This window comes from Diceros bicornis, chromosome 4, assembly GCF_020826845.1.
Source record: "Diceros bicornis minor isolate mBicDic1 chromosome 4, mDicBic1.mat.cur, whole genome shotgun sequence".
NCBI lineage: Eukaryota > Metazoa > Chordata > Mammalia > Perissodactyla > Rhinocerotidae > Diceros > Diceros bicornis.
Window position 1 is genome coordinate 78,752,218 of NC_080743.1, and position 16,802 is coordinate 78,769,019.

Here is a 16,802-nt window from a genome sequence, read left to right on the forward strand (position 1 = left end):
AACCTTTATGAGCAGAGACTTGGGGTGTGGCTCTGGTCTAGAGCGCCTCAGGACATGTTGTTAGACCCTGTGTTAACCATCTTGTTAATTTTCACAACTTTCTCTGAGCTGACTGGGTCAGATATTCCTCTTTTCCCCGGACACACAAATACAGTATTCTTTCTCCTCCAGAGTCACTCTACCCAAATAACTTCTCCATAAGGTTGCTTGGAAATTTTAAATAATTCATGTAAAATGTTAAACACAGTTCCTTACATACAGTATAGTAAGCAGTCAATAAACATTAACTCCTGTTTTATTGTTGCAACTATAATTATTGCAGTGTGTGCCTACTAGGAGCAAAGCAACATTCAAACACGGAAAGTGAGGCTTGTTGGTGGCACGTTCAAAACAGATGGTTGATCAATAATTTTGGTCTTGAATTTTGAATAGCCACCACCTTTGTAAAGCTAGGAAATATATACCGCTTGCTGTATGATTAAAGAAAATGGAATAACTTAAATTCTTGAGGAAAAAGTTATTAAAAAATAAAACCATTAACTATGCTAGTGGGAAAACTGATTTTACTTTTATATTATTTAGCAATGTGGCCAGTGCAGAGAGTTCTGTGGAGGAAAGTGCCTAGCACAGTGCCTGGTTTGTACTGTTTATGTATGGTGGGTGAATGAATCTGATAGGTTGAGACCTCATTATTGGGGCCTGAATATATACATGCCTGATTAAGCAAGACATTTGAATGTTATTTAATGGTTAGTAAGAAGCCATTTCAAAGTTTTGAACAAGGAGATAGTGTAATCTAGTGCTTGCTTTAGACTGGAAGGAAATGTGCAAAAGGTTATATTTGATGACAGGACTATAGTATGTCTCTTTTATTTTTCTAGTTTCTAGAGCACACTTCCAAAGGTGATAGTGGCTCTCCTCTCTGTGGGGAGGTTGGGAATGGGGGTGGGGTTAGTGTATTTGAATCTGGGAGGGGTAGCATGAGTACTTTGAATGAGAACCCCCAAGGAATTGTCCTTCAAGAGAATCACTATTTTTGGAAATCCTTGAGTATCAAAATCATAGAATTTAGAGCTGAATTTAACCTAGAGGCCCTAGCTCTAACCCTCATGTTATGGATGAGATCAAGTGGATTCCTCAAGGCTCTTAACCCAGGACTTCTGGTTCCTGGTCCATTGCTCTCTCTAGTATATAATACATTCAAGTTGCGGGGGAAACTGTGTGGGCAAACAGACTCCTAGGGAGGATTGGCCTCCATAGCTTTGTCTTCCCTGCTCCAACGGGCGTGAATGTTTTCATGTCATCTTGCTATACCTTTAAAATTGTACCACTTGAATATTCCTGTAGGTTTATAAGAATGAAAATAAAAATCTCACCACTCCAGAGGCAAATCACTAAAACATTTTGTCGTATTTTCTCACCAGTCTTTTTTTTAAATACATACTTTTAAAATTAGAATTCTATTGTTCTATAGCTTCTTTTCTTTAATTTAATATATCCAGACATTTACTTATATACTTAAACATTGTATGAATACATCATTTAAAATGCTTATATAGTAGTATTCCATCATACTGATGTGCCACAATATATGTAATTAAACCTATATTGTTAGATAGGTCTCAGTTTTTTTAACAAGCTGCTATTTTATAAATGCAAATGGCTCTAGGAGGATTAGGAGACTTTTCATTCACACAGTAGTTTCAGTTAAATGTCTATATTTTCTTTTTACCACCTAGCAGAGAGCAGCTAGTTAGAGAATGGAAGTTGTGATTTGGCATGAAGCACATTAGGAAGAGGAAAGACTAGATAGGGTCTAGTTTGAAAGGGTCAAGTTCTACACAGGCCATTTGAAACCCAGAAGAAGAGGGTGGGTGCAGGGCTGTGGAAGAAGGTTGCTGAAATGGAGTAATTTCAGTATTTTGCATAGGAATGGCTCCTTTTTTTTTTTCTGGCCCACATGACCTTTGCTTCAGGACTTCACACTGAGGCTATTTTATGAATTTTGTGGTTCTCCCACACAGTAGATTTACAAGTATTGGTTAAAAGGCTAGGCACCTGAGCACCACTGCCAGTTATTACTAACCTAACTACTTAAAAACTTTTGAACATTATTGTTATGAGTTGTGGGCTACCTGCAGACAAATAATAAGTATATTTCGTCAGTCAAATGAAATGTAAGGGCAGATATTGACAAGGCTTAGTGACTAATTGAATGTCATTGGGAAAGGACAAGAAGACCTCAGACATGATTGAAGGGCTAAAAGCCTCAAAAATGGTGAAATGAGGAGTTGTTGCTGATTTGTGTGGAGAAACCTGCAAGATGACACCTGAAAAGTCATATTACATTTCGGGAACTTGGGCTGGTGAGAGATAGAGATGACACAGATAAAAGTGTAATTTGTAGATATTCTAAAAGCCTTTATCTTAGCCAGTAGTTTCAGTTGTGGCCTAAAACAACATATCTGTCTGTACTTCTAAATAACAAAATGGATAAATTTGCATTTCACATGCTTCTTCTGTACTTGAAAACAATTAATTTTATAGGAGACGGATGATACTATAAACTAGGTTTTAGTTCTGCTGCTGATGTACCATATGACATTGGACAAGACATTTCACCTCTCTGGTTTCTAATCTGTAACTAAAAGGCTAATTAATACTGGTTTAAGTGATTTTTGAAGTTCCTTCTGAACTTAGAGTCTGTATTTCTAAAACACCCAAAAAAATGACCCCTGAGGTAGAGTTGGCTATACTTTTCTTGAATTTGAAAAATTGAGCGAAATGCTGATCTAGTAGATTTATATAACTTTTAACTATAGCATCTTGAAGGTGTCCTTCTATCAATTAGAGAACAAATGTCTCAGTTTAATATATGACTGCATAAAAAAAAAATACAACCACAGTAGGTGACCAAAGGGATAAGTAACTTTCAGGAATTTTGAAAGCCCAGGAGTATTTAGTATCTGCTCTCTCAGCATTAAAAAGGTCACCTTGCTAATATATGTTAATTTTGAAAGTTTCATTGACCTTTGGAATTTTAATATCAACCTCTTTTGGTGTGTTTAGAGGTTGGAGCAATCACAGAGGAAACGGAAGCCTGTGATTGGTGGAGTTTGGGTGCTGTCCTGTTTGAACTTCTCACTGGCAAGGTAAGCAGTGACCTGGACGTTTAATAACTTTACCCAGATGCTAGCTTGATTTCAAATTGAGAACATTTAGCCTTTGCCTTTAGTTGTTAGATCAGGGACTAAGTAAGAAAACCTTTCATATCAAAAAAAGCAGAAAAATGCAAGTTTATCAAGATTCCAGATATTTTAAGAATATTTAATATTTTAAGATATTCCAGATATTGTAATACAATTATAGAATTGTATTACATTGAATAAATTCATATAAAATTCTATGTCCCAATGTTAGTACATAGTAAGGTATAAGACTACACAGAATAGAAAATTAATGTAAATATTAAAGATAATGTTATCTTTTTTCTCAATACTGTAAATTTTTCCTGTTCTAGCTTAAGGGCAGAGTTTATACTGTCTCTGATAAATAACTTTTAAGTAAGATGTTTGAGGTTAATAGACTTTGATAGAGTATTATGCAGATTGCCTCCTGGCAAGAAAACAGAGAAAATGAATAGTCATATTTTTGTAAGTAGTCATCTACTTTAAATATGTAGGTAATACTGAACTCCTAAGGTTGTTGTATAATTTACAAATCACCTATACATACATTTAAAATCATAAATTGCTGTACATATATAAAGTATTATTAAGAAATTCTAAACTTTGAAGGTTTTTAAGAACATTAAAAAGTTTCAGAGATATCAAGTCCCTTTTTAGTTTTTATGTGTAATGTAAACTTCTCTATTATGAGCCATTCTCTTTATAACTAAGAGAAAAGAGCTAGTAACATAAGCTTATGATGTGATTTCAGTGATTGCCTTCATTTCAGTCAGAAGTTCTGTAGCTCATAGCCCTCGTCCTAAACTGCCTACATGGCACTATGTTGATTACTACACCTCCAGTGAAGGTGGTTGTCGAGCTCTCTGTACTTGCTGTCCGTAAATCCTGTGATAGAACAGAATATGATGTTATTTGGGATAAGAAGTATACCTGATTGATTGTTTCAGACACTGGTTGAGTGCCATCCAGCGGGAATAAATACTCACACTACTTTGAACATGCCAGAATGTGTCTCTGAAGAGGCTCGCTCACTCATTCAACAGGTAATTTAATTGACCTATTGGCCAAGTATATCAACCATGCCAATTAGCAGAGCCTACAGCTCCAAAACCTTAAAGAAATTAGTTTGGGGCACGAAAGACCCATTACTAATTACAAATTCAGAACTAATACTGTGTATCTTCAGGCTTCTGCTGTTGTCTAAGTATTGGTGAGGTTGGAGAGAACAGTTAAAGCTTATTGGTATTAAAAGTTTTTTTTGAAAATCCAGGCTAATGTTTAGTCACTTCCATATATTTGTGTAGGTGTGAGATTTAAGTGCTATTGCTTTTAGCCTGTCTGGAGCTGCTGTATTTTTGCTGTTACATTTTGTAACCATGTATGAATGGCTATTTTCAATCTTTCATTCATATTTATAAATAGGAATGGGCTACTCAGGTTGCTTAGGAGAGAAGTGGTGTTAGAAAATCTTGCCAAGTTAGATCACTCCTAGCTTCATCCATTTATGGAACTTGGGCATTGGTGTCAGTTAGTGCATTTCTGGTTGCTTTGAGGAAAGAGACAATTGATAGTTAAAGTTCAGTATCCCAGAGGTAGGCTTGGAACTCTAGTAAGCTTCTTAAATTGATTCCCCACATTTAAAATGCTCCTCTAGTTTTGGTGAGTCAACTGAGGGTTGTCACCATTGTGGTATGATAGGCTCATAGCAAATCAGCAAGAATCGTCAGTCCTGGGATCCTTATACTTTTATGAAAACATAAAGGGAAAGGTTATTTGAAAAAAGTAAAGAACTAAAATTTTTGTTTAATGAAACATGAATTATTTCTTTTATCAGGGAAAAAAATTTAAAAAAAAGGAAAAAGGGGAGGGGAGACTATAGTAAGAAGAAAATTACCTAGTATTCTCTTAAAGAGTGATTTTGGTTCCATTCAACAAATATATGTAGGGCACAGTGCTGTGAGCTACAAAGGAAAGACTCACAAATAACTATATCACAGATGGATTTGATAAAGGCTATCAGAGAGGTTTAAAAAATACTTTGGCAAGTCAAGATAAGGAGGGGTTATAGGTTGATGCGGTGGTCGTATTAGGAAAGTTTTGTGCAGTGGATGTTATTTTTGTGGAGCCTCAGGCAGAATTTGGGCATGGCAGGGTTGGATGTAGGGGGAATGACTAGGTGGAATGAACAGCTTCAACAAAGGAAGGAGTCCGAAAGACTGAATTTGGGAAATCAAAAGTTTGGTTTATCTAGAGTGACGGGATGAATATAGGGATGAATAGTAGTAATAGATGAGTGCAGAAAGATAAGTTGGGGTTCTTACAGGGTTCTATTACCATGAACACTAGGGTAGAGTGATAGTATTTAATTCAGTAAAAAATCGAGGTTTGAAGTTTTCTTGCAGAAAAGTGAAAGGATCAGAGTTGTGCTTCAGGAAGATTAATGCCCAGAGTAAGTAAAATATAAAGAAACATAATCAGGTTGGAAATACTGCGATGAGAATACCCTGAGCACTTTGCAAAAGGATTAAGAGGTAATGCAAAGATACATAAAACATTTCATCGTAATGGGAAAAAAGGACAGCTACTCATTTGATTTCATTTTATTTGTTGTGGCGCAACAAGGTAAATTCAAAGGTTTTTTTTTTTGGTAAATAATTTAAGGAAGGCTAACAACTGCTATTTTTTGTTTCTCTTCCTTAAAGAAGTAGTCATTCTTATATAATACTGGGAGTAGAATTCCCTGCATTAATTTGTAAAGGTCTGCTGCTCCTGTCCATATTAGAAATTGTGTTGTAAAGGACTGTATGTTTAAGGTATGTTAAATCCCCCACTATAGATGTATACAGCTTAGACAGTAAATCAGCATGCTATCATTGGCCTGCCTAAGGAAACTACCAGTCATGTTGAGGAAACATCATCAGGAAAGGGAAAAGGGGTCTCTTGGCATGATTAGCAATTTGTCATTTTGACTTTCCTCTTCCACTACCTCACAGGTCAGAGAGGTCATTTTAAAAAATTACAGAATGATTTATATGGAAATAATTATTCTGCTTTAGGGAGATTTTCCTCTCTTTGGTCTTTTACCCCCTTGCTTTCTTCCTAGACATAATCCCCTGTACCCATCTCAGTCAAGCGAATGGTGCTAAAGTAAACATGGTTACATTTTAAATGCAATTTAAAAAAAGATACTTAACATTTTACAAATCCTCAGAGCATGTATGTTTGTACTTCACAGTATACAGTTAGTTAATTATGACACAGTTGCTTTGTCAGTTGAAAAATATTATATGAGAAAAAGATCTTCAAAACAAATTTCTGTGCCTTTATTGCTCAGCTTTATTGCCTATTCTTCAGGAGAAAGGAGGTTAGTAGTGACTATCTTGGCTTTGCCACTGGCTGACACATTCTCTTAAGCAATAGAATTTTTGTGTGATCTCTCTTGAGGCCTGGTATAGTATTTAAAATTGCAGAATGCACACGATAGTCATGGGTAAAACAATTATACTTTGGCCTATAGATTTATGCTTGCAAATTTATAGAGGACTCCATGAACTAAGTAAATTGACTTGAGTAAAAGTCAAAATATGAACCTTTATAGGAATTTCATAATGAGGTCATGTTTTGGAAAGCATGGGGGTGGAACAGCCAATTGTAACAAAGGAGAAAAAACTGATATGTTTCCTGAAATATTAAAAAATATGCTATAGTTATAGTTACCTTTTACCAATGTTTGACATTTTAGATTTATATTAAGATATCTGAGGTCTTCCACATTTCCGTCAGTAGACATGAATTGTCTGATTTTGAAAATGGATTTGATACATTTAGGATATTTTTATGATGTTTGTTTTATAAAAGCAGCTTTTCTCTTAACACATTTTAGCAACTGCTAATATAATTCTTTGAGCAGTTAGCTTTAATAAACAGTAGTCATTTTGAAGCTAGATATAATAATTTCAAGTGAAAAGACTGTGAGTACAGTCTTTTGAAGTATGTGCTTCACTCCTTGTGGATTTGGTAATATCAAAGTAAAGTACTAGATTCTTGGCATTTGCAGGTCACACACTCATGAGGCAGTATAATGTTGTGGTTAAGAGCATGGGTTCTGGAGCCATAGTGCCTGAATCCATATCCTATCTTTGCTACTTACTACTCATATGATCTTAAACAAGTTGTTTAATTTCCCCGAGTCTCTGTTTTCTCATCTATAAAATAGAGATAATAATAGTAGATATTTATAGAATTGTTATGAGTTAAATGAATTAACCTATGTTAAGCACTTAGAATAATGCTTGGCACACAGTAAGTGTCACATAAGTGTTTTGTATTATTATTGGTAGGACAATATTGAAGGTTCATGACATATAGTACTTTGTAATTTGATGAAGCATGTAGTTGAATTACAGGGCTGCTAACATAACAGTGAGGCAACTGCTGGTGATACTGGTGAAAAGGTCTTAAAAAGGTAGTGAACTGGCCCATAATAGGAAATCAGGTGATACTTTTCAAACAAATAATTAATGAATCATGACTGAAAAAAATAGAAATAAAGGAAAAAAAGAAATAGAAATTTTGGTTAAATTTGAATAGTGGGATTTCCTGTATGTATAGAACCATTAATGTAAATAAATCATTTAAATATTTCAGTTGCGGTTGGCTAAATTCTGTGGAAAAAATTATTTGCTGTAGAAATATTCTCAATTTTGAATGGCTGTAGCTGTATGAGGAAGTTGGCAAATTCTCCCCTCAAAAAAGGAAATTATAAAGTTGGACAGAATTGGCAAAAACAACCGTCTCAGTGCTCTGGAAATTGATCAGAGGCATACAACAATCTGAAAAGTGTTTATGCTTGAAAAACAGCTGAACCTTGGAAAAGAACAGTGGGACTCTGTGGCATTCTTGCCTGGGGCTGCTCCCATTCTCTCTTCCCTGCATGGTCAGGTGTAAGTGTTCTGCCAGACTGGGGCAGGCCATGAGGACCAACCCTGAGGCATGCATGTGTATAGGAGCAGGGAAAGATTCCAGAGGAGAGAAAAAACCAGGGCAGACTTGAATGTGGCCTAAATTTTGAATGTGTTCTCCTGTCTATAGGCAGATGGGAAGCTTTAGTGGCTGAAGTATTTGAATGCAACCTCTTTTCAATCACTGGTTGACCACTAAGCTATGCAGATGCAGGGATCACCCCTAGGAAGCCAAGCTTAAAAATAAAAACAAGAACAAAAATGAGCAGAGATATCAACAGCTGCTTGTTACAGTGGGGTGGGGGAAGCAGATTTACAGATCTAGGTGAAAAAAGTTACCAAAGAAAGAACAAACCAACCAACAGCAATGGTAACAGTCTTTGTGGGAAAAAAATCAGACCCAGAGTTGCTAAAATATATTATCTAAAATGTCCCGTTTTCAGCAAGATATTATAAGATATACACAGAAACAAAAAAGTATGACCCATATGCAGCGAAAAAAAGCAGTCAATAGAAATTGTCTCTTGAGTGTCTCCAGATTTTGGGTTTAATAAAGACTTCAAAGCAGTTATTATAAATATATTCAAAGAACTAAAGGAAACCGTGTTTAAAGAATTGGAAGTATGACAACGATGGATCAACAAATAGAGATTTTCAATAAGGAAATAGAAATTATATTAAAAAAAAAAGAACCAAATAGAAATTTTCAAGTTGAAAAGTACAGTAATGAAATGAAGAATTCACTAGGGGGAAAAAAATTCACTGGAGCATCTCAACAGCAAATTTGAGGTAGATGAAAGAAGCATCAATGAACTTGAAGATAGAATGATAGAAATTATCCAAACTGAAAAAAGACCAAAAAAATTGAAGAAAAATGAACAGGACTACAGAGACCTGTAAGATAAAATCAAATATGTCAATATACATATAATAGGAGTCCCAGAAGGAGAGCAAAGAGGGAAAGGGGCAACAAAAATATTTGAAGAAATAATGGCTGAAAATGTCTCAAATTTGATGAAAAACATTGATATACATCCAGGAAGCTCACTGGACCCCAAGGCAGAAAATACAGAGAACCCCACTTAGAATATTGTAGTCAAATTGTTGAAAGACAAAAACAAAGAGGAAAATTCTGTAAGCAGCAAAAGAAAAACAACTCATTGTATATAAGAGAACATTAATGTCTGACTTCTCATGAAAAACAATGGAAAACAGAAGACAGTGTAATGATATATTCAAAGTGCTGAAAGGAAGTAACTGTCAACCGTGAATTCTATATCCAGCAAAATTATCCTTCAAAATGAAGATGAAATAAAGAGGTTCCCAAATAAAGACTGAGAGAATTCATTGCTACCAGACCTGCTTTACAAGAAATAATACAAGAAGTCCTTCAGGTCTGAAAGGAAATGACACCAGATAGTAACTTGAATCCATAGGAGGAAATGAGGAACTCTGGAATGGTAAATATGAGTTAATATAAAAGACTATATTTTTTCTTATTTCTCATCTCAGTTTCCTTTAAAAGACATAAGATTGTATGAAGCAGTAATTATAACATTGCACTGTTGGGTTTATAATATATAGATGTAATATGTAATATGTATGACAGTAATAGACAAAAGAGGTAGAAGGAATGGAGCTATAGTAGAGCAAAGTTTCTACATTTCACGGGAATTATTAGTATTAATCTGGAGTTGACTGTGATAAATTAAGAAGCATATTACAGCAACCACTAAAAAAATAGTAAAAGAAAATTAATATAGGAACTGAAATAGTACAGTAAAAAGTATTTGACACAAAAGAAGGCAGTAAAAGAGAAACAAAAAAGACAGTAGATGTAGAAAACAGGTAGCAAAATGGCAAATGTAACCCACCATATCAATAATTACATTCAATGTGAATGTCTCAACATACCAAACAAAAGACAGAGATTGTTAAACTGGGTAAAAAAGTAAGATCCAACTATCTTCTGTGTACAAGAGACACTCCTTAAATTCAAAGACACAAATAGATTGAAAGAAAAAGGATGGGAAAAGATAAACCATGCAAACAGTAACTATAGGAGAGCTGGAGTGGCTGCATCAAATACCTGACAAAATAGATGTGAAGACAAGAGACTTACTAGAGATAAGACAGATGTTTCATAATGATACAAGGGTCAATACTTAGAAAGATATAATGATTATAAATGTATATGCTCTAATAACAGCCTCAAAACATATGAAGCAAAACCTGACCAAATTGAAGGGAAAAATAGACTGTCCAATAATAATAAATGGAGGCTTCAATACCCATTCTTGATAATTGATAGAAAATCAGCAAGGATATAGACTCAAATAACATTATTAGACAACTCTGACACATATAGAACAATGATTGCAGAATACATTCTTATCACATACACATGGAACCTTCTCCAAGAAAGATCATATGCTATGCCATAAGACAAGTTTGAAAGTTTAAAAGGATTAAAATCCTGCAATATACTCTGACCATAACATTTGATTAGAAATCATCAACAGAAGGAGATCTGGTGAATTCACAAATATTTAGAAATTAAACAACACATTTCTAATAACCTATGAGTCAAAGAAGAAATACCAAGAGAAGCTAGAAAATGTTTTTATCAGAATGAGAACAAACACACAAAATTTATAAGATGCAGCTAAGTCAGTTCTTGAGGAAAATCTATGACTTTAAACACCTATACAGTAGTCCCCCTTTCTCTGTGGGGGATACGTTCCAAGACCCCCCAGTGGATGCCTGAAACCATGGATAGTACCAAACCCTATATGTACTATGTTTTTTCCTATACATACATACCTATCATAAAGTTTAATTTATAAATTAGGCAGATTAACAATAATAACTAATAGTAAAATAGAACAATTATAATATACTGTAATAAAGGTTACTGTAGATCTTAGCATACGATTTTTTTTCTTTTCTTAAGTTGAAAATTTTCACCTTTTCACTTAAAGGAAGCGCTTCACAGCTTCTCTCTGGCATATCTGAATTGCCAGCATCACTACTGTTTGCTTGGGGCCATTATTAAGTAAAATAAGGGTTACTTGAACATAAGCACTGTAGTATCACAACAGGCGATCTGATAACCATGATGGCTACTAAGTGAATAATGGAAGGGTAGACTATACAGCATGGATACACTGAACAAAGGGATGATTCCCGTGCTGGACGGGACAGAGCAGGACAGCACAAGATTTCATCATGCTACTCAGAACGGTGTGCAATTTAAAACTTATAAATCATTTATTTCTGGAATTTTCAATTTAATATTTTTGGACCACGGTGGACCACGGGTAATTGAAATTGTGGACAGTGAAACTGAAGGTAAGGTGGGACTACTGCATCAGAAAAGAAGAAAGGTCGTAAAAAAAGGAATCTCACCTTCCACCTTAGGAAACTAGAAAAAGACTATAAACTATAAAAAGCAAAGTAAATCCAAAGTAAGCAGAAGAAAGAAATCAGAAATCAATGAAAATAGAAAAGAGAAAAGTAAGAAAAATCAAGGAAATCACAAGTTGATTCTTTGAAAAGATTAGCAAAATTGTGAAAAAATAGTCTTTTCAACAAATGGTGCTGGGAAAATCAAATATTTACATGCTAAAACCAAAATGAACTAAGACCCTTACTTTATACCATATGCAAAAATTAACTCAAAATAGCTCATAGACCTATGTATGGGAGCTAAAACCATAAAAATTGTAGAAGAAAACATAGGAGGAAATCATCATGACCTTGGGTTAGGCAAAGAGTTATTAGATATGACACCAAAATCATGATCCATAGAAGAAAAAAATTGATAACGTGGGCTTCATTTTAATTAAAAACTTTTTGCACTTCAAAAGACATCAGTAAGAAAATGAAGAGATAAGCCACAGACTGGGAGAAAATATTTGCAAATCATGTAGCTGATAAAGGACTTGTATTCAGAATGTATAAAGAACTCATAACTGAATAAGCAGACAACTCAGTGTAAAATAGGCAAAGATTCAACAAGGAAGCTATGTAAATGGCTAATAAGAACGTGAAAAGATGCTCACCATCATTAGGCATTAGGGAATGCAAATTAAAACTGTAAGATACCACTAATACCCACTAGAAGATAGACAGTATCAAGTGTTGGTAAGGATGTAGAAAAACTGAAACCATCATACATTGCTGGTGGGAGTGTAAAATGGTACAGCTATTTTAGAAAAGTTTGGCAGTTTCTTAAAAAGCTAAACATAAACTTACCACATGACCCAGCAGTTCCACTCTTTGGAATGTCCTTAAGAGAAATGAAAACATATGTCCACATGAAGACATATATGTGAATGTTAATAGCAATATTATTCATTATAGCCTCAACCTAGAAAGTCCACGTTCATTAACTGGTAAATAGATTCACAAAATGTGTTATATCCAAACAGTGGAATGCTGTTCGGAAATAGAAAGGAGCGGACTGTGGATACCTGCTGCAACGTAGATGAGGCTCAGAAACATTATACTAAGTGAGAGAAGGTAGCTGCAAGAGACAACATATTTTCTGATTCCATTTACATGAAATATCCAGAAAGGGCAAGTTTATAGAGACAGAAAGCAAATCAGTGGTTGCCTAGGGCTGGGCATGGAAGTGAAGATTAACTGCAAACAGCATAAAGAAACTTTCTAGGGTAATCAAAGTGTTCTAAAACTGGATTATGGTGATGGTTGCACAACTCTTTAAATTTACTTAGGATCATTGAATTGTACACTTACAATAGACAAGTTTTATGTTATATGTATAAATTATCTCTCAGTATAGCTGTTAAAACAAAAAATTTGAGGATACATCAATGTCAAGACACATTCTTCCCGCATGCTCAGGATCCACTGTAATTGTATATAACTACTTCTGTTTTCCCACACTTAACAATCCTGTTGCATATAACACTATTAACTTATCTTATACATGATTCCTATTAGTGAAGAAGTCAAAACATGTTTCACTCATTGGGTCGTATTATTCCATGTGAGTCAGCTATTCCAAAGACTAGATAGATTTTGGAGTACGAATTAGCTTGTTCAGACTTGAGGTCAAGTTTAGTCTCAGTGCATATATAATTCACTAGGAGTTGAAAGACTTACTGTGCTTCTTAAACTTTCTAATCATGGAAGGAATGGGATCTCTCAGAATTTGGTGCAATGTCTAATGTCACGATATACTTTTTGAATAGGAAATTGATAGGTGTAGCTATCCTGTTATACTAAATGAGGATGAGAGAAACAAAGTGAGTTACTCAGGTCATGTTTCAAATCAGTTGAAAAGCTGTAAACTCAGATATCTCCCACCATCCCACAGCTAGAGTGGTGTTTAGACATAGCTCCCTTTCAAGGAAATATAGTCAGTTGACTATTAATGAAGTCCATTTGTCACTGGGGTTGAATTTAAAAGTTCTTTTCTTTCATATATTTTTGTTTTCCTTTGATTCGCCAGTTGGATTCCTGTTACTCACTAAATCCCTCTTTTTTAGCTCTTGCAGTTCAACCCTGTGGAGCGACTTGGTGCTGGAGTTGCTGGTGTTGAAGATATCAAATCTCATCCATTTTTTACCCCTGTGGATTGGGCAGAACTGATGAGATGAACATAATGCAGGATAATCTGCACACATTCTGATCTTCTCTGTGACGGGCGCCTCCAGCACAGAGGCAGCTCTGCCTCACGGTCACTTGTGGAGCACCAAAGCTTTGGGATAAAGACCGTTAGAGGAAATGGGGGAAGAAAAAGGCTGAAAGAAAACAATTGCTTTACAGTTACTTTTTGGACAAGATATTGGCTAGTTTGCAAGGGGCTGTTATGTACATACCTTTAAGCAGGTGTGTCCCTTGTTTTATCTGCATTTAAATGGTATTGCAGATAAGTTGTAAACCCAACTGAAAGAGGAATGCCCTTCAAGAACTTCCTCTGACGTGAAGCTCCAAGTATAGAATTAAGTGTTACTTGAGAGGAGGACCTTTACATGGCAGCTAACTGCTAACCAAGATTGGGTTATATGATGAAATTAATATTTGCTGAATAATATGTGAAAACTGCTTCATGAGTAATGTCATCTGTGGAGCTTAAAGAGTGAGAAAAAAAGAATATACACATCATGTCTGATAGGAAACCTGTACCACAATGCTCTATAACTAATGTGTGTTGAATGTGGCCTGATATTGTTTCATGTTTCAGAAGTCCACGTGAGAAGAAAACACTTGATGTTGTCAACTTTGTACGTTGTTGGTTGACACTGCTTACAGAAGGTTCCTACAAACGCTCACCGTCTCTCTCTTCAACTTCATCTTTCCACTTCCTGCACCCTTTGCCTATTCTCTCATATTCTGTTCTTTTTACCCCTGCTGAAACGTAAGCAACAAAAAAGGGAAGGAAGTATTTATTTCCCCAAATTGTATCAACTTAATGACTAAGAAATCATGATGTAAAATAAATGTGGTAAAAATTTAAATCTCTCCATTTAATTGCTTAAGATTTTTTTTAAAAAGGCCTCTCTTCCTTTTATTTTGGGATTTTAGCTGCTTCTGCTGCTTGACTTTATTTTAGTTTTTTGGCTTGCCTATACTAAGAACCAAGGGCTCTCGTCTAAGTGGCATTGAATGGCAATCCTATTTTATTTCTTATAGTGATGGGATTTCCAGATTTGACCTCCTAATCTACTTGACATTGTGTAGAAAGAATATGAGTATTTACACATTTCCAAACGTGTATGATTTCTTTCATGTTGCTAAGATAGCTCCCATAGTCATGCATTGTTTACAACAATTTTCAAATGTTTTAAAGGCGTTAATGTCTGTTTTTTAAACTTTATCCAGAGACGAAGAAATAAGTCACTATTTCCAAGTTAGGAGTCACCAGAAATAATGAAAGTCTTCTGTATCTTCTAATCCTTTGTATTTTTGAGATCTGTGTGAGAGCCCACCCCTCCTCCAAGAGCATCTGTACAGCTTCCATCTGCCATCACCCAGGTCCTCCCATCAAATTAAATGGAAGCAGCAAATACTTTAATGAAACAAAGGAAATGTGCAAGCATTTTTCCTTTTTCTGTTACCCTACTCCCCCTTTTTCCTTTTTGGTCCCCTTATAACCTGAACCCCAGCTGAAGGACTGCAACAACACCAGGATGGGGAACAGGTCACCAGGATCACAGCTCAGTCAAGATGACATCAGTCCCTGGAACTGGATTTCAACTCACCAGCCCCTGGCCTCATAACAGGAACTCATGCAGGTGAGACACAAGGATGACTTCCTGTGTAGGACTAGTAGGAAATCTGCAAGTAGTTAGAGCTGGCCATTACAGAGCTTCCTTCCAGAAGTGCCCTATGACATGAAAGTAGGACTTCACAGCTAAGGTGAAGCTCCCAGCCCTACCACATGATTTTGGTCCCTTGGATTCAGAGGACAGTAATGTCAACAGATGGTTGCTGTGTCAGTGTGTTGACACAATTCCATTGCTTCAATTTCTCTCTGTATGTTTGATTGGAACTTGTGGTAAATGTGAATACATTATTCATAATCATGGTGGACAGGAATTATTTTAGTAATAAACACACAGGATAAATGGCTTTGGGGTGATGAACCCAAGTCTGCTTTTATTTGATGATGTATATTAGAAATATTAGTATTTCTAATGCTATGGGTGATACTATTTGTTGTTGTTTTTTGTATTTTTTTTTAAGCATATGTCATATGGGTCAAAATCATAAAAGAACTTCCCACTTAGTATTTCTCATTTGATTTTTTTAATGTGGTAAAATATACATAACATCAAATTTACCATTTTAACCACTTTAAGTATATAATTCAGTGGCATTAAGTACACTCACATTTTTATTCAACCATCACTGCTATGCATTTCAGAACTTTTTAATCATCCCAAACTGAAACTCTGTACCCATTAAACAATAACTTCCCATTCTTCCACCCCCCAGCCCCTAGTTACCACTGTTCTACTTTCTGTCTCTATGAATTTGACTCTTCTAGGTCTCTCATATAAGTGGAATCATATAATATTTGTTTGTGTCTGGATTATTTTACTTAACATAATGTTTTCATGGTTCATCAATGCTATAGCATGTATCAGAATTTCATTCCTTTTTAAGGCTGAGTAACATTCCATTGCATGTAATACCACATTTTGTTTAGCTGTTTATCTGTGAATGGATGTTTGGGTGTTTCCACCTTTTGGCTATTGGGAACAATGTCGTTATGAACATTAATGTACAAACCTCTGTTCAAGTGCCTACTCTCATTTGATTTTATATTTTTATATGAAATTACCAATGCCATTGACTATTATTTTACTATGCTCTTTATGAGAGAGCTTTTCCAGCAGGTTGCCAGTAACATTATGGTATATCACCTGTCTTAAGATATGATCTGAAAATCTCCCATTTGTATTTCACAGATGGGTAAGTGAAGCTCCCTGAGAGTAAAAAAGAATGCCATCATTTTAGCAATTTGTTTTAACTATGATATGAGTTAATACTTTTTGAGACCTAGATCTTTTCAACTTTTGTGTTATGATAACTAAATTCTTGATAATATATTTAAATCTCCCTTTTAAGATTTTTAAGCAGCTATAATTCCTGTTGTGTTTTGACCCTCAAGCTTTTC

General features: G+C 35.2%; 1 protein-coding gene across 1 annotated transcript in view; it reads left to right on the forward strand.

The window, feature by feature from the left end:
- Positions 1 to 16,479, forward strand: part of RPS6KC1 (ribosomal protein S6 kinase C1) — a 176,355-nt gene extending 159,876 nt beyond the window's left edge. Inside the window, exons 13-15 of the mRNA XM_058539841.1 lie at positions 3,070 to 3,152; positions 4,136 to 4,231; positions 13,666 to 16,479. Of these exons, the coding sequence (XP_058395824.1) occupies positions 3,070 to 3,152; positions 4,136 to 4,231; positions 13,666 to 13,776 (290 nt within the window). The 3' untranslated portion in view covers positions 13,777 to 16,479. The remainder of the gene's footprint in view (positions 1 to 3,069; positions 3,153 to 4,135; positions 4,232 to 13,665) is intronic.
- The last annotated feature ends 323 nt before the right edge of the window (positions 16,480 to 16,802 follow it).